The 22,289-nt window shown below is 39.7% G+C and overlaps 1 protein-coding gene across 39 annotated transcripts in view; it reads left to right on the top strand.

Annotated features, from left to right (window-relative positions):
• The window catches only part of TCF4 (transcription factor 4), a 353,960-nt gene extending 337,363 nt beyond the window's left edge, over positions 1-16,597 (top strand). For 19 of the 39 annotated variants that reach the window (XM_019463970.2, XM_019463968.2, XM_019463976.2 and 16 more), the window contains 6 exons: positions 5,862-5,997; positions 7,582-7,744; positions 8,236-8,280; positions 10,824-11,053; positions 11,519-11,659; positions 11,857-16,597. In XM_019463970.2, the coding sequence (XP_019319515.1) occupies positions 5,862-5,997; positions 7,582-7,744; positions 8,236-8,280; positions 10,824-11,053; positions 11,519-11,655 (711 nt within the window). In that variant the 3' untranslated portion in view covers positions 11,656-11,659; positions 11,857-16,597. The remainder of the gene's footprint in view (positions 1-5,861; positions 5,998-7,581; positions 7,745-8,235; positions 8,281-10,823; positions 11,054-11,518; positions 11,660-11,856) is intronic. The other 20 variants (XM_019463990.2, XM_053902757.1, XM_053902751.1 and 17 more) reach the window with 2 other exon arrangements.
• Positions 16,598-22,289: the final 5,692 nt, after the last annotated feature.

Raw genomic sequence — 22,289 nt, 5'->3', positions numbered from 1 at the left:
TGTTTTCTGCTACATCTCGGGGCCTCCGGTGTTGTTCCTCGCAGTATCCGTCCGGTGCCACCGTTTCGTGAACTTCCGGGTACCCATCTGTGAGCCATTAAAGTTTGCATGACCACTTCCCGCCTCTTTAAAAGATGCACTTCTGGACTAAACAATGTTTTGTACCTTTGAGAAAATAAGTTTTCTTTCCTCTAATATGACAGAGATCTGGCAGGATCCTAGAAACTGAAATCTAGCCCTCCACAACTGTCATGTCTAATTGATATGTCATGGGGAGATTACAGTTCAGACACCAAAACTGTTTTCTGTGTCAGTGGGTGTCTAATTACAGTAAAAGCCTATCAACGTTTGTTTTGTGTTTATGGAAAAACAGGAAGAGGAAGAGGAAGAGAAGAGAGAAAAGTAAAAGTTACCAGGACTTTTTTTCTTTGTCCCATTTCCTTGTTTTGTTTCTTCTTTCTAAAAAACACCTATGTCAAAAGACACATTTTGAACCGGATGCCATGAATAACAAGCTTTTCTGTTGATAATACCAAAAAGTTTCTGGTAGCATATCTAGTTTTGTATCATTATCACTTGGTCTAGAAATTAATGACAAGTTTCCTAAAGTTCCCATCCTACACTCTTTTAGAAGGATTATGGTAGAAGAGAAGGAACTGAGGTCTGAAAGCCTGCTTTGAAGCAGTTATCTCTGGAGATAACATTAACAAGGATTGAATAACTGCCAAATGAAATTTAATACATTTTCCCATCCATGAAATAGGCCTCTTAAATACAACAGAATAATTACTTTCACAATACTCCCTGGAAACAAAGAGAGCAGAAACACTGAATGTCTTTTTTGTTTGTGGTGTTTGTTGTTAGCTCAAGGATCAGGATAAGGATATTTACCAGGATGCTGCACGCATCCCCACATTAAAATACCCTTGCCAACAGCCACCTAATTTGAAGCTGCATGTCTTTGAAATCTGTTTATGTTGGAGGAGTTGTGGCAAGTATTAAATTTTGTAATTTAGTTAAACATCTTGGCCATGGCCTTGGCCATACTTGGTGAACTATGGTGGTTTTTTTCCCTATGATAAAGAAAAATAAAATGAGTTTCGTATCTATATCTACACACACACACACACACACACACACACACGCCCATATATGCACTCTGTTGTAAACAAAAGCTCCAAGAGATAAACGCTTTTTGTCCCTTAACTTTGTTCTCCTCCCATACACACACACACACACACACACACACACACACACACACACACACACCAATCAAATTATTCAGTGTTGTTATAACTTTTCTGAACTCAAAATCTATTTTAGTCTTACTAGACATTTGCCAATTCGCTTCACTATCTTCAACCTTAGCTTTCTTCTCTGTAAAATGAAGAGTTTGGCCTAACTGGGTTCCAAGTCTCTCAAGCTCTTAAAGTTTCTATGCTGTGATTGAAAAGTGCTTCTAATGTATCCATCCTCTCCTTGGAAAGTAAGGTTATTTAAAATTATATGTTGCTTACATTATTCAAAAGAAGTAATGTACTGCTGAAGGTATTTAATTATTCCCAGTGATAAATTAACACAGGAAAATTTAAATAGCCATGTCAGAATTTGAATATAACTTGACCTGAGATGCAGCGTAACTTAGATATTTATATCTAAGAGCCATGATTTGGGGGGCATGATTTATGGTGGAGTGGGCATCCATGCTTAGACCACATGATCTTCCCTCCTCTTCTTCTGTAGTTCATTGAACCAGTAATGGGGACACCTAACCCTAGAGTGGCCCATTCAAAGGATGGTTCGTGTCTGCTTCAAAATGTTGAGCTTACCATCAGATGATCTTGGCATTCTGAGCTCAGAAATACTAAGACAGAGAGGGAGTTAGCAACAGGTTCAGAACCTTATAGAATGTACTGAGATATCATGAAAGGAGAGTTCAGACTATAGTCATGAAGGGACAAATGCCAGAGAGACAGAGGTACCAGCAGAGGAACAAGAGAGGCTGGCCCATAAGAGACAAGGAGTGGCCTTAGGTCCTGGGTGTTCTCTGGGCTCAAAACCTAAATTACAGAAATCATGAAAAGTCTCCTTTTACTTGAGAGACTTACTATGAAAACCACCACACTAAAGTGATCAGTGTGCAAAAATCCCACAGAGAATCTCTAAGCTTCATGAGGTCATCTAAGTTATTTACCATCCCATCCCTAGCACCCCCTGGAGTGACAAGCATGAAGTAGATGAGTAAATATTTCTTGAATTAATAAATGTACTCTTTGATCAATCAATTAACACTGTATAATTTTTAGAAATTTGATTTTGTCTTTTACATTTAGCATAAATACATCTAAAACCACATTGTATGTAACTAAGAAGACTATTCTTAAAGATTGCAAAAAATAAAATTTACTATCAATATTGATAAAATTAACTCCTTTCTTAGACTGGCTTTTAACTTTAAACTCTTGCTTACCTAGATGAAAACGTTATGAAAATAGGGCTTTAATGAAGTACAGATTTTCTAAAAGTAGGTACCATCCTTAGAGTCTATTTGCAGGTTGAAGGAATCTGCTTTTTTCTAGTTATATTCTTACCTATTTATTATTTGGAAGGTGGTCAAGCCTTGACCCTTGTATTCTGTACATATTGGCTCCTCCTTCTATTTATGAGCTATTCCAGTGATGGATTGTGTTGACCATCCACTATCATTCTTACCTTGCCTCTTATGTGACCAAAAATAATGTTTCTGAAAGAGAAGTAAATGGGGTTAGGACATGCTGTCTGTGGCCAAGGAAACAAACAAAGCAAAGTTAATTCTTCAGAATACTATTGCATAGCCACAGGCAATGGAATTGATCCCGGAGAATCAAGCTCATTACCACAAGGATCTTGACCCATCATCATTCATTCATTTGACCTGGAATGTGCATAGTTTACAAAGGCAGCCTTAAGTCATCAAGAGCAACTTTGTTCCCGACTTCCTTTGTGGAAAATGATTGGTATATTATTTGAGATGATCTGTGGAAAATACATAAAGTTAGTTAACATGTATGGCTAAAATCCAAACAAATACAGTTGTAACAACTGTCTTCTCAACATATTTATAAGATCATTTAAGGTTTCCCTGTCATTGTGTAGGAGGAAAGATTTAAAATCAAATGCACGTGAAGAAAATAGAGACAAAGAATACAAAGATGATCTTAAATGAAGGTAGCTTGTGTTCTGAGGGGTTTTGAACTATATAGACTTTTATTTTTATGTGGTACGCAAGGATTTGCAGATATTTTCACATAATATCTATAACTGTTAAGTACCTATTATGTACCCGTTGTTTTGCCTATTACCACCCTTTGCAATAAACATGGGGCTCATTCTCTATAACCTAGTGTTAATTTCTTCAGTTTGTATTTGAATACCTTACCCACAGTTACACAGCTAACAAAGAAACCAGTTACAGTTAAAATCTAGGTATTGTTGATTCTCATCATTGTACTGCTTTTACTCAGTCTTTCATAATAGTTGAGGCAAGGAAAATACAAAGATAATTGGTTGTGGGCTCTTTTTTGCTCTTGTAAAAACTAATCTGAATGTGAACTAGAAGGGAGAAAAGAAGCACAGGATCAATATCTGAATATATTTTAAGTAAAAATCCAAACCCTAACCTTAAATTACATCACAGATGCCTACAAAGAAGGCTTGAGGGTTTTAATAGAACGCCTAACATAAAAGCATTTGCGTCTTTGCTATGCTCAAACCTGGGGTTACCTTCAGTGACTCCAATTCAGAATCGCCTTCTGTGCAAGTTTAAGAGATTAAATCCACTGGAAATACCAATAAATATGAGTCAGCACTAAGGTAATTATTTGGGTTGACATTGATTGACAGACTTCAAGAGCTACCATTTGATCTGTAAAGGTCTGTAAAATACACGCATACAAGTTGACATCTTAGATTGGAGGGATAATCATCCATTGAATCAGTCTCGTAAATGCACAAACATAAGAATGGCAAATCAAAACCTGAATGGAAAATAGCTATCACCTTTTTGTTTGGAATAAATACAAAAACATACCAAAAGTGAAAAATGGTTTGGAAGCATCAAGGGGGCCTGGCCTGCCTGGAAGGACGGGGCGCTGGTCACCAGGGGAAGGACGCCAGTGGCATGGCAGCGGTGTTAAACACGTGAAGGGGACTTACACTTACTCCATGAAACTCCCGAAGTTGAAACCAGAACCAGTGGATGGAATATACAAGGAGGCCAACTTGTGATGAAAATGGAATGGAACGGGCTGCTGTGGGAGGTAATCGAGGTCTCCTTACATTCGAAGCACCCTCCTAGAAGCTGAATAACCACCAGTCAGAATGTTCTGGGAGGGGACACAGGCACACAGGTGGCGGACATCCCTGGACTCTTAGCTACAGCATTCACTTATGCGTCCCGATGCCCATGAGTCTTCAAATCCTTTTATTCTTGCTATATTTTGAATCTGAGCAATTAGTATGATTTATGTGGTCCCTCCCCCTCCCCCCTGAGTTATTTCCTTCTGTACTGGTTTGGATTATGTAACGGTGATACTTCCTATCAGGTTGCTTTTAGATAGCGTGTGCTTCATTCGGTTCTGTGAATTTGGTTGTTGTCGGTTCAGATTCTGATTGTCGTTGCTTTCTTTGGAGATACTCTTTTAAAACATTTGGCAGCAAATGAGTGAAGATTCTGCTTTGTGGGCTTTTTGGTTTTGGATGGGGAAAAAATTAAACTTTTTGATTCATAACAGTAAAAATTCAGGGATAAATATTTTTAGGGTCAGACCCACGATCCTACATACATTGTTCGCCTGACAGTAGGCGGAGAGCCTAACTACTTGAAAATGCAAACAAAAACGTAAGCTACTCATGTTCCTCTTGGTTTGCAAATGCTGAATGGTTTTGCTTTAAGGCACATGCCATAAAGTCAGCAATTGCTGTCTCGTTGTCACTGGTGCAACATCTCTGGACCCTCGAGTAGGCAGTAGTAGTTACTAAAATGCTCAGCAGTGTTTCTTCCAGACCAAGTCATCATGCTGTATTCTGTAATTTTATTCATGGAAACGTAAAGAGTGTTTACAGTGCGGTATCTTTCTAGGATCAGAATAGTGGGAGGAAAAATGGAAAAATGTCCAAACCTCTTTGCATGGCAATGATGGCATTACTGGTGTGTTTAATAAAACCTTTATTGGTACATTTTCCGGTGTGGTGGCATTGGCAGAGACGGTCCCCCTTTGGATTTGGAGCTCAGCAGCTGATGAAATACAGTAAACATTAATCTGGGATGGGCTGCCAGTTTTGGAAAGCCAGGTGACATTTTATTATATTTGTACCGAGCAGGGGCTGTGTCCCATACTGCCATAGCTTCCGCTGTCAGAGGCTTAGCTGGCATTATGGAAAAAAAAATGGCAGGCCTGAGAATCTTATCCCCTGAAATGAAAGTCGAATGCCAAATTGAAATTCCTGTAGGATTTCCGATAGCAATGGGGGAATTGAGAAGCCCACAATTAAGCATATGGGCATTAAGATAATTGTCAGATCTGTTGGCGGACATGATAGAAGACAGATGGGTACGAATCAGTGCGCTCCACTGCAGCACCCTGGGAGACAATTTGACGTTTTACCTGCCTGAGCTACTCTGCCATATTTGTCACTGAATGTACAGCACGGCATCTTACTGAGTGTGAAGTGTTTTGCAGGGTTCTGTAGGTGCGTGTGCGGTCCTTCAGCGCCCTCTAGTGAAAGGCATTTGGGAGTCTTGTTTTTCAAAGGCCCGTGTTCCTTCGGCTGGTCCTTGCTGCCCCTGGAAATAAACTCCACGGTTCCTCTCCCCCTTTCAGGTTGGGGCCCATCGTGAAGACGGCGTGGCCCTGAGAGGCAGCCATTCTCTTGTGCCAAACCAGGTTCCAGTTCCACAGCTTCCTGTCCAGTCTGCAACTTCCCCGGATTTGAACCCACCCCAGGACCCTTACAGAGGTAGGTCTGCCTCCGAAGGCCCTTCCGACCTCACTTAGACAATAGTGAATCCAGTGTTGATCCCAAGCTTACTTGGCATACACTCCTCAGGAAGCACTGGCAGAAAACCAAGAATCAAATTTGGTACAAAAATGGTAAGCAAATGGGAAAGCAGTTAGAACGTAGCCGGCTAATTGTGTTTCTTCAGTAACTGTTTTCCTCAAACATCCTCTGAAATCCTGGTCCTATTTCAGCAGGGAATGAGACAACAGACTGATGAGAGGAAATTTTATTTTAGCTATTTCCACATTTTACTCATTCAGGTCCTCTAATGTGGTTAGTTGTAGCCTGAAAATGATATTTCCAAATGAATAGGAAGGAAGGAAATTGTTTTTGTCGTTTAAGATGGAAGGAAATGTAGGTACATTTAAAAACTGGAACTTGGTGGAATGATTTTCACTTTTCGTCTCGCCCCACAATGATTGCCTCAAACCACGGACCCCACTCAGCTTTTCATGACCCCAGGAAGTTATACCACAGGAGCCAGACCTGGGTCCCATGCTCCCTGTGCAACTGGCTGGCCCGGTGACTGGCAGACACTTAAATTCTCATCACCCCCCCCTCCATGTTTAGAGTAAAGGTGATAACACTGCCACGGGAATATGCATAGGCTTTTTACCACTGGCTAAACATTGTACAAATTGAGTGTTAATTATGTGTGTGTTTGTGTGGGTGGGTGTGTGTGTGTGTGGAGAGAGAGAGAGCGAGTCAGTGCTTCTTAAACTTGAGTGTATATAAGCGTGACTTGAGGACCTTGTTAAAGTGCAGATTCTGATTCAGTAGGTCTGAAATTCTGCATCTCTAATGGGTTCCAGTGATAAGGATGCTTCTGGACCACAGACCAATTTTGAGTGACTACACAAATTACAAACAGAGGAGAATACCCAATAGACATGCTTATACCTTAGAAATAAGTGGATACATGAGGGTCACGTTTTAAAATGTATTGTGATCTTGAAAGTTGAGCAGTGATAAAGCTAAAAATTTCTTCAGTGAGCAGCTAACTGCTTTCCATATGTACCATTTTTAAATGCTGATTACTCCTTGAGGATAAGAGAAACCTAATTTCAGAATATCATTAGGGTATCTATTGAAGTCTTGACTGCACATATTTAGCGTACTCCCTGGGAATTATATTTTAAGGACATTTTTCTATTAAATCATTGCATATGGAAGAAACTCAATATAATAGCTGATATTTACTTGGGTTCTTAATCAGAACATTGCGGTGTGTGATTTTCATGATTATGATTTTCATTGCAATTAAGTTGATGTTTTGTAGACAGTGAAATTACCATCTACTCCAAAAGATTGCAAAATAGAATTTAACCTCAGAGCCAATGCAGGGAAAACTTGCTTCCACAGGTGCATTTTTGAAACTTCACCAGATCGCATGGAAAAAAATGCGGCAGAAGGATCACAGTTCAGCAGCATGAACTGTATGGCTGGCAGCTCGCGGTCTGCAGTGTGTGCGTGTGTGTGTGTGCGCGCATCTAGTGTTTGGCAGAAACATCACCTGCTCTCTCTCTCTCTCTCTCCCGTTAGGCATGCCGCCAGGATTGCAGGGCCAGAGTGTCTCCTCCGGCAGCTCTGAGATCAAATCCGACGACGAGGGGGATGAGAACCTGCAAGACACGAAATCTTCCGAGGACAAGAAGTTAGATGACGACAAGAAGGATATCAAATCGATTACTAGGTCAAGATCTAGGTAACAGTATATGATACTGTCGCTTCATTTAATTCCTTTATTGGACTTTGATGAAGTGAACAGAACAGGAAGAAACTATTCAGTTTTTTCCTGGCAGGTAAATCGACAGCTGAAAAGAAAATTAAAGGCCTGCTCTAGAGGTACCGAAGTATCATTTGAGATACTGGTACTCTAGTGAAGCCTACAGTGTCTTTGCATTTGTGAATTTGGACGCAGTGCTAATTACACACGGTAAAAACAATTTGTAACTGATTCAAGTGCAAACCGTTGATTTTTAAAATGATGCATATTCTGCAAATTTGGTCCGAAATGATCTTTCCAAAATATTTCTAAAAAAGAGATCTTAGCCGTGTTAAAAACTCCACTGAGGTATATGCAACTATGACTTTTTTCTGATCTTGAACGTGAGAATATACTGATTTCCCAGCTTTATCTTAAATATGTTGATCTATCTAATAATAATACCTAAACTGCTCGCTTTTTTCTCCCAGATACTCCCTTCTACAGAAAATACAACTGCAGGAAAATAGCTTCTGGTTGGTTTTCTTAAATATCCAATATCTTTAAATTAGAGTCTTTCTCGTGGAATGTGAACTCTAGTCTGACGATCAGATGGTTTTCGAACACCGTGGCACCCCTGTTCTTTGCTTAGTTCCCTTGGGTAGTTTTCATTTGTAAATTAAATAAATTGTACCATGACTACACTTCCCCCTTTTAGAAGCTGTCATTCTCAGGGTTAGAGCTAATGCCCTTTAGGAATTAAGAACATGCCACTTTCTCATAATCACCTTTATAATCATTGGGATGAATTGCAGGACAGCCCCTGCTAAAACTTCCAGAAGATGGTACAAGCTTCTTACCCCTTACCTCCCACCATCACTAGAGTCTCCTGACTCTTGGCCACATTGGTGAAATTTTAAGGAGGGGCTTTCGCATCCCTACCGTCTTCTCTGCCACTCCCGTCAGTTCTCAGTAATTCAACTAGTGGCCGTGACTTATGCATCTTAGTAGATTCTTGGAAGTTTCCGTGCAACGTTTCACTCGCTGTTAAGAACCTTCTTATTGGAAGGGTTGTTCTTGCGACGTTTACCTAATGCCTCCCAAACTGGGATGTGAGACAATGCTAGGTAGTTTTATTTGCAAAACCAACCTATTTACTATTTATAAGTGAGTAATCGGGCCTAATTAGCTACTAGCCTGAATACCTTTGGAAAACAAGTTCCCACTTTCAGACCCACTCTGTGAAAGCTGTGACACCTGTGTGATGTTTAAAAGTGTTACTCAAAATTTTAACTTCAGGGAAGGGCCACCACAGACGTGGCTGTGTTCTCTTTTCACTTGTTACAACCTGTTTGTGTAGTGGAACGTGGACGTGAATTAACGGTAACCTTGACTTGGCTGCCATCAGCAGAAGTTAGGCGTGGTGGGGAGGAGGGTTCAGCAGAAGTGAGGACGCTTAGATGACACTGAAAGAGAGCCATTTCCCACAGGTTCAGTCCAGTTGTGTGTTTACCAGCACACATCTATGGCAGACGGTCCCATCTGGAAGGGAGTATATGACCCATGGGGAGATGAGCCAAGTCTTAAGGCATCTTTCTTTGGTGTCTTCCTCTTCCCCTCCCTTACAAGTGTTGTTGGCTTACATACATCATCTGTATTTGCAACATGTGCTTGCAACCCAAAGAATCCCACTCCCATTTGTGATTGATTGGAGCTTCTCAGCTATAATTGGTCCTTATTGCAGTTTGGAAGCTACCCAGAGATTCTCCAAACTGGAAGATTCAGAGCCACGCATGTTAAGCCAACATTCATTAAGTGTACATTAAATTGACTAGATAACTTACCCCATGTTCTCCTGCTCTGAAAAATTGTGATTAACACCTTTATTCCGTGAACATTTCAGATTTGTAGAATTTTAAAGTAGAGGTTAACCATCGTGGTCATTTAGATGAATGCTTGGACCTCCAGGTTAACATCCTTACAGATGGTCACCTCCGTATTGTTTCATATAATGAGGAGCCTATTACTTTTTCAGTGAAGTTGACCTCACTTTTTATATCTCTTATGACATCTCTTACACCCAAAAAGCTTCTTGCTCGTGTTAACTCAAACTATACCACTCAGAGGCATGACAGCCAGAAACAGACAGAAGGAATATTGCCTTTCCAGACTATACTGGATCCAACCATGCCTTTGCTATGAAATGTAATATTTTGGTTCTAACCATCAGAGATTAGCTTTTGGGCTTCATTTTTGACTCACGATGAGGTCATGGTCATTTATAACCAGTAGCTGTTTGGTATTTAGTCCATCTTATTTTGTTTGCTTGGCACAGTGCGTGTCAACTCAGAATTTCCCAACTTGTTTTGGGGGCTCACAAATGTCCACGATGTTAAAACCCATGGAGATCATGGTTTTTCTAGCCTTTTTATTTAACGCATGGAGAAAATGAGACTCAGATACATTAAGTGGAATAGCCATGCCTTCAGAGCTAGTTATTAGTGAAACATGGACAAAAGTTCTCTGTCTGCACTCTCATTGCTCTGGTGTCTTGAATGTAGGGCCTTCTTACTCCTGTTTCAGCTGTATCGTATTCATTCTGACCTGTCCAAGTCTTTTCTCAAGCACTTGTTTTCCTCAGGTTCCAGATGTCACAGTATGAAAGTTAAAAACGACAGCACACACACCTTCAGTCTGTGTAAAACGCTCTGCTTTGTGGCCATGCAGACTAGCCTCGAGGCTAAGTTGACCGTGGCCTTGCTTGGCAGAGTGTAGCCTCGTTGATAAAAAGCCGTGCTTGCCCTTTACCCCCTACATCAGCATGGGCACACAGTGGGCCCTAACTTTAACCCCTCTTGTTTTGTTTGGGTTGAATGTCTGGGAGAAACGGAATGTCTCGTGTATGGATTGTCACAGCCATCTATAGCAGTCCCAAGTTCAAGCGGATGTAAAATCCTGCCGAGGACAACAGCTGAAGATGGACACATCCCCAGAAAACTCTGGAAGAAAGCAAAACCAATTTAGAGACTTTCTTTGTCCCCACACCATTAGAAAATGTCGCATCCCTTTTGTCCCCCAGCAATAACGATGACGAGGACCTGACACCGGAGCAGAAGGCAGAGCGTGAGAAGGAGCGGAGGATGGCCAACAATGCCCGTGAGCGCCTGCGCGTCCGCGACATCAACGAGGCTTTCAAGGAGCTCGGCCGCATGGTGCAGCTCCACCTCAAGAGTGACAAGCCCCAGACCAAGCTCCTGATCCTCCACCAGGCCGTGGCTGTCATCCTCAGCCTGGAGCAGCAAGTCCGAGGTCAGTGCCCCCGCCGCCTCCTCGTAGGGGTCACGGCAGCCTGCGGCTGCAGGGAGTAGGGATCGACTTGCCGGCCTGGAGCAGGAGCAGAGAAGCAGCCCCATAAGCATGGTTCAGAGTCACGGGGTCAAGTGCAGATCGCCTCTGAATCTGTAAGGCAGCCCCCCTTTCTCCCATGGCTAAGGCACAGGACGCTCTTACAAGTAAGACGGCACCACAGTGCTTTCGTACGTACTCTCAGGAATCCACGTCTGGTATCTTTGTTTTACCAGCTTTCTTATCCTGTGAAGCCGTCCAGCTTGTACTGGTGACCCACCAAATGCATGGCTATAGCGTGCCTTTGCTGGCTCTTCCTCTCGCTGGGTGACGTGGAAACCCCGATAGAGGGTCAGCAGACGAGAGCGCATTACTGCCCTCTATCAGAAGCCGTGGGCACTAACCACATTCTCGGCTTCACTCTTCCAGAGAGGAATCTGAATCCGAAAGCCGCGTGTCTGAAAAGAAGGGAGGAAGAGAAGGTGTCCTCAGAACCTCCCCCGCTCTCCTTGGCGGGCCCGCACCCTGGAATGGGAGACGCGTCAAACCACATGGGACAGATGTAAAAGGGCAAGTGTGCTCTCTGCCATTTCGGAAATCCCTTCCTCTGTCGCTCTCCTCCCCGAGGCATCAGCCATAAACGTCAACATTCGCCCCAGTTAACAAATTTTTCCCCTTTGGGGAAAAAAAAACAGTTTAAAAATAAAACGTTTACTTCCTCTGTTTTAGGTGTATGAATTAATTTTCCTCTCTTTTTCCCTTCTCAGGTCCAAGTTGCCACATTGCTTCATTAATACAAGAGACCACTTCCTTAACAGCTGTATTATCTTAAACCCACATAAACACTTCTCCTTAACCCCTTTTTTTGTAATATAAGACAAGTCTGAGTAGTTATGAATCGCAGACGCAAGAGGTTTCAGCATTCCCAATTATCAGAAAACCGAAAAACAAACAAAAAAAAAAAAAGAAAGAAAAAAGTGCAACTTGAGGGGTGACCCTCTAACATATCATTCAGAATGTGCAAAGCGGTGTGTGCAGGCTGAGACGCAGCCCAGAGACTGAATGGCAATCTTTCCACACTGTGGAACAATGCATTTGTGCCTAAACTTCTTTTGGAAAAAAAAAAAATATAATTAATTTGTAAGTCTGAAAAAAATATTTAATTTAAAAAATTGTAAACTTGCAATAATGAAAAAGTGTACTTCTGAAGACAACTACATGAACGTTTTTGTTGGTATTCAAGTCAGCTAGTGTTTATTATTACTGGATATCGAATAAGGGAAGCTCGGCTGCCCTCGTAACAAAACCAGCAAACGTCCTGATGACAACAAAGTGATGACATTAGCCATTCCTTAGGGTAGGAGGAACAGATGGATCTTATAGACCTATGACAAATATATATATAAATATATATATAAATATATATTAAAAATTTAGTGACTATGGTAAGCTTTTGTTCATTTGTTTCAGACTTTTTTCTCCTGTAAAAAAATAGTACTGATTAACTTTTTTAAAAGAAAGATTTTACTGTAAATACGGATTTTTTTTCTTTTTTCTTTTTTCTTTCCTTTTTCTTTCCTTTTTTTTTTTTTTTTTTTTTTTTTTTTGGTCTTTCTGTCCCTTTCCCTGGTTTGTTATCGTAACCTGTAGTGCCGACTCTGCTTCTGGAGAGGTGACGCAGGATAAAATGCTGACCCTGATGTTGTTTTTCATTCATAAATAAGTAGAAAGTTGTTTCTCCAGTCTTTTGGGAACACAGGACTTAAAAGTCACATCATGTGTAGATATTACAAGCAGCATTACCAAGACATGGCAAAAAGAGTTTGTCTGAACTGTAATGTTGCGTTTGTGACCCTATTCTGGGATTTTCAGAGGTACAAGGTTAGAATGCTACAATGTTACCACTGTGCCTTCCAATGTTTATATCATCGGAAACATAACATAATCAAAGTGGCTGTGATTTAACAAAATGATTAAGGTGTTACCTACATGTGTAGCCGAAGTAGTGTGCAGTGAGGCGTTTCTGAATACATGGTCAGATTTTTGGAAAAAAACAAAACAAAACAAAAAAAAAAAAAACAAGTAAAGTTCAAAAACCATCAAATGAGAAAATTGCAAGTAGTGTGACAGAGCTGATTGATTTTGTTGCTTTCTTGATTTTTTGTTTTCGAAATGGGTTTACTAAGATGTAGATGACTTAACTGCCTCCTCCTTCGTCTGAAAAAATGCCAATATTCAATCATCATGCAGCATTATAACAAGCCTTATAAGTCCTAAAGCATTAAGTTGCACTTTCTTGAGGAGGGGTAGTGCAGTATTTCTCTGGCCAGTATGAATGAAGTTTATACTTAACATATTTGATAGAAACATAGATCAAGCTATGGCACAGCAACTCATCAGATAGCTAGCTTTGACGTCTGGGCACAATTGAACCAACTTCCATCGTGAATCTTTATAATGATTGACTTTGGTGTATAGTGTGCAGTAAGCAAATAGTGCTCCTAGTTAAGTACTTGTCAGCATCCTTTTGTCTCTAACTCGTTTCTATTTTTACAGCCACACAATCTTGGCATGTATTAAGAAAAAAAAAATCCCTGTTCAAGTAGTTTTTCCACCTATCAGCACTGAGTAAATGCCATAAATCCATCGAAATGGTCTAAATGTTCCATCTGTTCTCCTGTTTTGCCAGTTATATAGTAATGAAATACATTTGTAAATTTTATGCAACAAATGGCAAACGTATCATTATTTTGAAATCGTGTATGTAAAAGTTATATTTTTACATGTAGACTCTTGTTATTATGTGTTTTAATACATTGTATCGGTTTTTGTTGTTTTTTTTTAAACTGTGTGGTTTAAAAAACGTCTCATTTAAATGAAATAGTGAGCTACAAGAATCTGAATTTTATGTTCATTTCCGAAAATGTAAGAACAAATAAGATAGTTACCACGTGGTCATCTTTTACAAACCCATAAACATTTTGATTAGCTGTGTGTGTGTTGAAAACTGTAAATATGTTCAGTAGCGATAAAACTAAAATACTTTGATTTGTTGATAAGTTCCTAAAATGTGGAGGTGGATTAAAAACTTAGGAGAATAGCAGAAATCAAACTTCATGAAGTTATGTTGAGACTTTCCTGTGAAATGTACGAACAAAGGGGCTCAAAGAAGGGCACGGAAGACAACATTGTATACTCTCCCCTCCTCCTGAACAATGGCAACCATGTGTACTTGTTCCCTCAGTATGTTCAAGATTTCCTTTTAATGGTACATTCTGTACTCATTTTGTATAGTCTACCAAGGCGGGTATCCCTAGGAACAATATTATATAGGAAGCAGGTATACTCTGATCACATTCAGGATAAGTGTACAGAAGAAAATACGGTGTTTACTCTTTAGGGAACTGGAAATACTCCCTGCATTGATGTACATTTTAAGAATGGCACTTTTGATACGTGTTATCATAAAGGTGCTTAATAGAGCTGATTTAAAGTTTTTCAAACCTGTAAGCAAAGCAAAAAATTAAATTGTAGTTGATTATTTTTTAAATTGGTGCTTTATATTTTGTTCTCAAACAGAGTTAAAAGCTGCAATTTATTGTTCACCAGCTTTGATGTATTCATTACTCAGTAATGTAATACCTCTATTGTTGAATTCCCTTTGGAAATAGACGAAAAACTTTCTAATGGCCACCAAAAGCTGCTCACTACTTTTTGCTTGGTGGAGAGACAGGATCTGCACCTATACCTATTAATTGGGTTGTATCCCCATTTAAAAAAAAAAAAAAAAAAAAGGTGAAAGGGAATGTGGCCTTTTTAGTGTGTTTTTTCTTGTCGTTGTTTTGTAATTATCAAACCCAGGTAAGATATTGGTATCCTGCGCTGGATTTTCGAATGAAATTTAGCAGAAGACAGTTAGGATGAAAGTACTATACAGAATTTCACAAGGGTCCATACTATGCCGCATACCTGATGCTACTTAGGCTGGGAATCTGTTGGAGAGACTTGGACTTTAAAAGCAACTTGGAATAGTTGATCCACCTCCACATTCAAGTAATTTATGAATATGCAGAATAGGGATCTGTTCGTCTAGAAACTTTTACCATTTGTCTTCTGTGTATAGCTGCAAGGAACACTAATGTTGATACAACTGTCAGTCCACCCAGTAACACAACTGGTTCTGATTCAGTCTTCCGATTCCTTTCTGTTTTTCGCTTTTTCCTACTCCTTGGTTGTTGTTTGTTTTTGTTTTTGTTTTTGTTTTTGTTTTTGTTTTTTTATTCGTGATCTTTATTTTGATGAGGGGTTGGGGGGTGGGGAGGGAGTTGAACCAAGACTCGGGGTTAAGAGGATTTTCGTCTTGGATCCAACAGGCAGAATATGATCTGTGTCCAAAAGTGAACTTGAGTCAGGAATGAAACCATTTCAGCATAAACAAGCACAAAAATTTAGTCTGCTGGCTGACTGGAAACAAAAAAAAAAAAAAAAAAAAAAAAACACAAAACAAAACAAAACAAAAAGGTCAAGATGGAATATGATGAATTCCAACACAATGGGGCACCAAGGCCTTTAGGCCTCTCTTTTTATTTTGCTTTGGTTTTGTTTGTTTTTCTTTAGAGACATGCTCTTTCTCATGGGACTTGAAGTGGATTCATCTTTGTGCAGTGCTGGTTTTGCCATCCTCATTTCAAGTATTATAGACATATGTAATGGTGAAAATATATGAACTGTGGCCTTTTTCATTCTTGTTACTTGTGATGCAATTAAGTGAAGATAAGAAAAAAAAAAGCAGAGATTTACCATGTATCAGTGCCTGGCTTTTTGTTATAAAGCTTTGTTTGTCTAGTGCTCTTTTTGCTATAAAATAGAGTGTAGTACACCCTAGTAGGAAAAAAAAAAAACTAAATTTAAAAATAAAAAAAATATATTTGGCTTATTTTTCGCAGGAGCAATCCTTTTATACCATGAATATTACAAAAAAAATTGTCAGATTCTGAATATTTCTTCTTTGTAGATTTTTGGAATCATTATGAGTAAAAGTTTGTTACTTTATTTTACTATTTAAAAGATGTTATTTTACCATGTGTTACTGAGATGAAACTGTATGGTAGCTTTTTTTGTTTTTTTGTTTTTTTTGTTTTTGTTTTTGTTTTTGTTTTTTAGTTGTAGGTCGCAGCGGGGAAATTTTTTGCGACTGTACACATAGCTGCAGCATTAAAAACTAAAAAAAAAATTGTTAAAAAAAAAGGGAAAACATTTCAAAAAAAAAAAAAAAGATAAACAGTTACACCTTGTTTTCAATGTGTGGCTGAGTGCCTCGATTTTTTCATGTTTTTGGTGTATTTCTGATTTGTAGAAGTGTCCAAACAGGTTGTGTGCTGGAGTTCCTTCAAGACAAAAACAAACCCAGCTTGGTCTAGGCCATTACCTGTTTCCCATCTGTAGTTATTCGATGAAGTCATGTACATGACCGTTCTGTAGCAATAAATGTGCCATTTTTATAAACTGTTTCTGACACTTGTTTCATTTCATTTTGCATTGTCCATATAGCTCTGATTCTCTTCTGTCAGTAAAACCACATCTATATTTCATTTTCCAAGTGTTGGAGGTATTGACAGCTTAACAAACAAAACATACAAAAAAAATTTTTACAAAAACAAATTGAAAAGCAAAGCACATGATTGACCAAGGAAGAGATGCCCTTAATGAAAATGGAACGGGATGCATGCAAAACAAAAAGAAAACTGTCTAGAGGATTAACTAATTGGAGGAATATAATTAATGTGCGTGTAACACTGAAGCTATGCATTTGAAGAGCTCTGAACTGCGCCACTGTTTTCGGTTACGCTGCAGCTTGCTAAGTCAAGTCAGCCTTAACCATTTGGATCAGTTGGTCGACTGTCTGGCAGAACCTTCTCAGCTAGATCTTTTCAGTTAAAAATCTAAGATTTATTTTGTATCACTTTGTTAAGAGCTGGATATTGTTAACCACAATTAATATTACACTGTATTTATACTTTCTCAAACTATACCCACCCCATCACTTCTGGTTGACTCTGTTGACTATGAATCCAGATGTAAACAACCAGATGTTTTTTGTTTTTTTTTTTTCTAACTTGTACAAACTGACGCGTGTCACCTATGATGGGAGGGAAAAAAAATGTACAGATTAAAATTATTCAGTGTTATGTACTGTAAGTTAATATTTTTGTAGAATGGACATCGATCTACTTTGCAAGACTTGGAGGCTGTTTCAACATTGCATTGTAGAAATGTAAAGTAATGTATGCAATGGAAAGGAAAGCCTGTGGTAGATGAGCACTTCATAACAGAATGTTCTGAGCGAGTACGTGGTATTTGGGGATGTCTCCATATTGCTCTTGTATTCTTTCTGATGGAGTTTAGTGACTAGTTTACCTAAAGGAAAATGTTATAACGCCATTTGGTTCACATGTGAAGTGCCCTCCATAGCCAAATGTTGGGATTTTTTTCTTTTTGGTTGGATTGTTTGCAGATATTTAAATTTTATGAAATTTCCAAAGATTTTGGTTGATAACCCCTTTTTTCTTCCCAATGATTTGAGATGTTCTTATGTTCTTACTGTGTGTTTTAAATATATATAAAAGAGCCACAAGCATTTAGTCTTTTAGTTATTATATTTGACCATATAACTAAAAAGGGGGAAAATGAGCTTGGGCACCCACTTCAGTGTCTGTTGTATAGTCTATTAACATGATGTTTTACTTAAAAGGACCACATTAAACATTAAGCTTCAACTTTGGTTCACTTTTCAAAGGGAAATTAAACTGTTGGAGAACCTAAAATAGTATCCAAAAGCTAAGAAGAACCTTATAATGTTAGAAATGAAGGAGGGAAGAATATCCAAATGAATTGAAACAGGGAATCTTTTTTTTTTTTTTTTTTTTTTTTTGCCTTGCAATTGGATCTCCTATAAAACCAAGTGCAATTTTTATTCTAAGCTTCAATCGTAGACCTTTTTTCTCTGGACTAACAGCCTAAGACATGACATTTGCGAGCCACTTTAAAGGAGACCATGAAAACAACAAAAGCTGGTGTGCATCTTATATTCAAATGACTCCCAGGACCACACATTTTAAATTGCACTTGGACTCCTTAATGCTCTGCCAGCCAGAAGACCTCATGTTCAATAAGGCAGACTCCTACTTCAAACTAGTTACAAGTCTACATGTTCACTGGTCATGGCATGTGTCGTAAAGAAATGTGGCCAGTCTGGAAAGGACTAGAAGGGCAAAAAGAGCTTGAAATTGGCAAAATTTGATGAACAAATGTGGCCTCAAATCTTCAGGAAAGGAAGGCTCAGTACCACAGCTGGGAAAAACACTAGTTACAACCTTAAGTACACTGAGGGGCAGCCTTAGAAATACATTGGGTGCTGTGTGGGCAAAACAGTCAACCAGCCAGCCACTATCTAGGTATTTTCTTTGAATGCTAGACATTATGGTACTGAATTTGTGCCTAAATATAGCAAGTATCTTATACTTGAGGTTTTTTGCCATGGAAGGTGTGTATCTAAAGCAGTGCTTCTTGACATTTTTGAGTTGAGATCCTTTAAGGATGAGGGAAACCCTGTATAGAGAAAAGTACATATGAATATCATATTCCATTTTAAGGTGTTGATGAATCTCTAGAATCTAGGCATGGACACTTGTTCACAGATCCTAACTTAAGAAAATCTGGTATCTGGTAACTAAAGCTTCAGTGCTTGGACAAGGAATAGAACCAGTCCAATTTACCTTGATTGAGACGGCTGAGCTTAACCAGAAGCCGACTGGTGTCTGGCTTTACTGGGTAAAAGAAAGACCCTTTGTGTAACACAGAAAATAATATAGTCCTCATTCACATCTGTTACACTATATTTAGAAGTCAAATGGCTTTGACGTTGGCATGAACATTTTTGTAAGAGGAAGCAGAAACTTGCCAAGTGCAAAGTGAAAATGCTCATGCAGAATCAGACCTGCTGGCTTGAGATTTTTGATGGTAACCAGCCCATGGGTGAGGAACTCTTGTTCTTAAGCAAAAATGACAAAATTTTAAAGAATAGGACAACTTGATTTTTGTGAGGAATCATCTTATTTTACATGTCCTTATTTGTGAGTTCAGTCAGGACATTTTAAAGATGAAGAAATGAAGTCCATGTGATACGCTCAAGTCCTCAGAGCTAAAACAAACTGCCACTCTCCTAACTTTGAACCCAGTGGTCACTCCCAAAAGACCAGTCTGGCTTCACATTTTAACATGATGCCCCCCCCCCACCCCTGTGCCACCAGCTGTATCCAGGTACATTTTTTGTTTGTTTTGCTTTTATCTTTCCTGCTGCCTTTTCGTGAATTTTTTTATAGGAGGGTTTCTAAACTTCCCTGCAGTTCTCATTTTCAACCTTGTATTACAAATTGTTAGGATATAACTAGATGTGAGAATAAGAGACTGCTAGCCAAACTAAAATTTGCACTCTGGCCCACTTTTTCTAAAATAAACTTTCTATTCTGGAATAACTTTAGATTTACAGAACAGTTGCAAAGATAATACATAGCATTCCCATAAACCCTTCACCCAGCTTCTCTTAAGGGTAAAATGTTACATAAGCATGGCACATTTGTCAAAAATTAACATTACTACTTTATTTGAATTTCACCAGTTTTTCACTAGTGTCCCTATTCTCTTCAAAATTTCATCCAGGGTCCTACTTGCTGTGGGATCTGGCCCACTTTTAGTCTCAGTGCTAACGAAGGCACATAACTGGACTTCGCAACAGCTCATCTCTCAAGATCTTATCAAAGAGAATAACATTCATGCAACACCCAACTGAACCATAGTAAGAAGACAGGTAGGAAGTAAGACAGGTAGAGAAAGTAAGGAGAGATGTATAGCACCCACAAACTGAAAACTTTAAATAGTGAATCACAGGTAATTTATCTATCAATGAATTTATTACTGAGTGCTGATTGGGTCGAAAGCACTGGGGATAGCCAAAAGTAAGAGTCCCTATCTTTAAGACATCCAGTTGGAAGGAAACAAATGCATCTGTATAACCAGCAGTAATTTCCATGAGACCAGAGAAAAACAGGCTGGGGAGCCATGGGGAGAGGCACTGGGATGGGTTCCATAGGAGACAGGACATCCGTAAAAATGACCCTTGAAATATGAGGTGCATTTTGTCAGGCAGAGCAGATAATGGATTTAAAATACTGGCAAGTTTTCCTGGGCTGTAAAGAAGCAGAATTGTAGGAACACAGTTTTGGTAGATTAAACCATGACAATGCATTTTTCAAATTTGCATCACCATACCATCTCTCAAACAACAATACCTGGAAACTCTTGGTTGACCATTTTGGTCTATAGAATTATCTGGGGCTTGTGTGTGCAGAGCCCTGTCGGTGAGGAGGAATAGAAGTGACCATATCCTTACAACTGATAACTCCAAGGATCTGGAGAGAATCTAGGACAACATGCAAATTCTACAGAAAAGGCAGTGAGGCCCTGGGAAATCAGTACAGCCGCATATTTCACGCAACTAGCTTCCCGACTCCATGCCCAAGAGCCCTTTGCAATATGCCACTATGTCAATAAAATGGTACTCTTGCCCTCCAGAAGCCCACAATGCACAAGCATGTATAAGCAACTGAAAAGGAACAAATATAACTAAAGGGGGCTGTAGATGCCTAGAACGGAGGATGCCTAGAATGGGTTGGGGTTGATGCTGGGAAGTCTGCTTGGGGATGACACGGGGTCTGATAGCCAAATGGAAGGAGGGAAGGATTCAGTCTGGAAAGTCTTCCTGAAGTTGGTGAAAAGTATTGGGGGATGGGAAAGATGTAATTTGCTGCAGAGAGCATTGTAGCTGGTGAGAGGTGTGGGCACTGGGTTAGGAACCTGTTGGCAATGGATCTACAGAGGGTGGGCGGCAAAGCACACCTGGATAAAAAGATCCTGTGGGTGAGGCAATGCTATCATTATTGTTTTATTAATTTTTACCAAGCCTTGCTCTAAAAGGCATTAACAGCAGTAAGGTGAGAAAAGTTTTCCTTTCTTTCCCACTACCACAAATATAAGCTAACTGATCAGGGCCTTAACCACATCATGTCACTTATAAGATAAATTCTGTTGAGCAAGCCACTTCACTCATCACCCTCACTTGTGAAATGGGGCTCATTGTACCTGCATCTTGGAGTAAATAGCATAATGTATGTGGTATGGTCCATCCAATGTTGGCACACAGAAGATGTCAATGCATTATAAAGAAATTGCAGGGCATATAAATATTCATACATCCATGCTTGCTTGGATCATAGGACTGTAGCATTGGCCTCTATTTGCAACTTCCTGCCCTGGCCTCTTCCCTAGTTCTTCCCTCGTAGGCAGTGGAGTTACCTGGATCATGCTGTGCATGTTCCCAGAATCTATTATGACGTCTTTTCTCTTCCATTTAATGAAACTCGTCCCTAGCTAGCATTAGAAAAATCTGGAGACAGGGGCACATGGGTGGCTCAGTCAGTTAGGCATCCGACTCTGGATTTCAGCTCAGGTCATGATCTCATGGTTCATGAGTTTGAGCCCCGAGTTGGGCTCTGCTTGGGACTCTGTCTCCCACCCCACTCCCGCCTCTATCCCGCAGCCCCCCCCCCCCACTCTCTCATGTGTGCACGTACTCTCTCACTCTCTCAAAATAAATAAACTTTTCAAAAAAGAAGAGAAAAATCTGGAAACGGAAGGAGCTACCTGATAGTGTGTTCATGCAGAGGCTCAACTTAATGACAGCTCTGTTTCCAAAATGAGGGCACTTCCACAAACATGATTTCATGAAACCTCATGGCAAACCTAAGAAACCCCTGTTATCATCCGCACCTTAAAAAGAGAGCAAGCAAGGCTCTGAGGGCTATGGTCAGTTCAAGTCTCCAGAACAAAATCCTCACAGCAAATCTGGATCTGTTTGATGCCGAAGTCCATGGACATTTCAGCAGCCCTCAGCTGGAACTGGGATGGATTCATTGGCTGGATTACAGTATGTCTAATGTCCCTCCTGATATGGGATATGGCTCCACTTGTGGGATTGTAGGCCCATCACCGTGTGTTTCTAATGATGTTCAGCTTCTGTAAACTTTGCCCGAACCAGACACCCCAGTAGCACCCAAAACCTGCACATCCCTGAACCTTTACTCAT

This window comes from Panthera pardus, unplaced genomic scaffold, assembly GCF_024362965.1.
Source record: "Panthera pardus isolate Hobbes unplaced genomic scaffold, ASM2436296v1 HiC_scaffold_15, whole genome shotgun sequence".
In the NCBI taxonomy this organism is placed as follows: Eukaryota; Metazoa; Chordata; class Mammalia; order Carnivora; family Felidae; genus Panthera; species Panthera pardus.
This window is presented reverse-complemented; position numbering and strand designations above follow the sequence as displayed.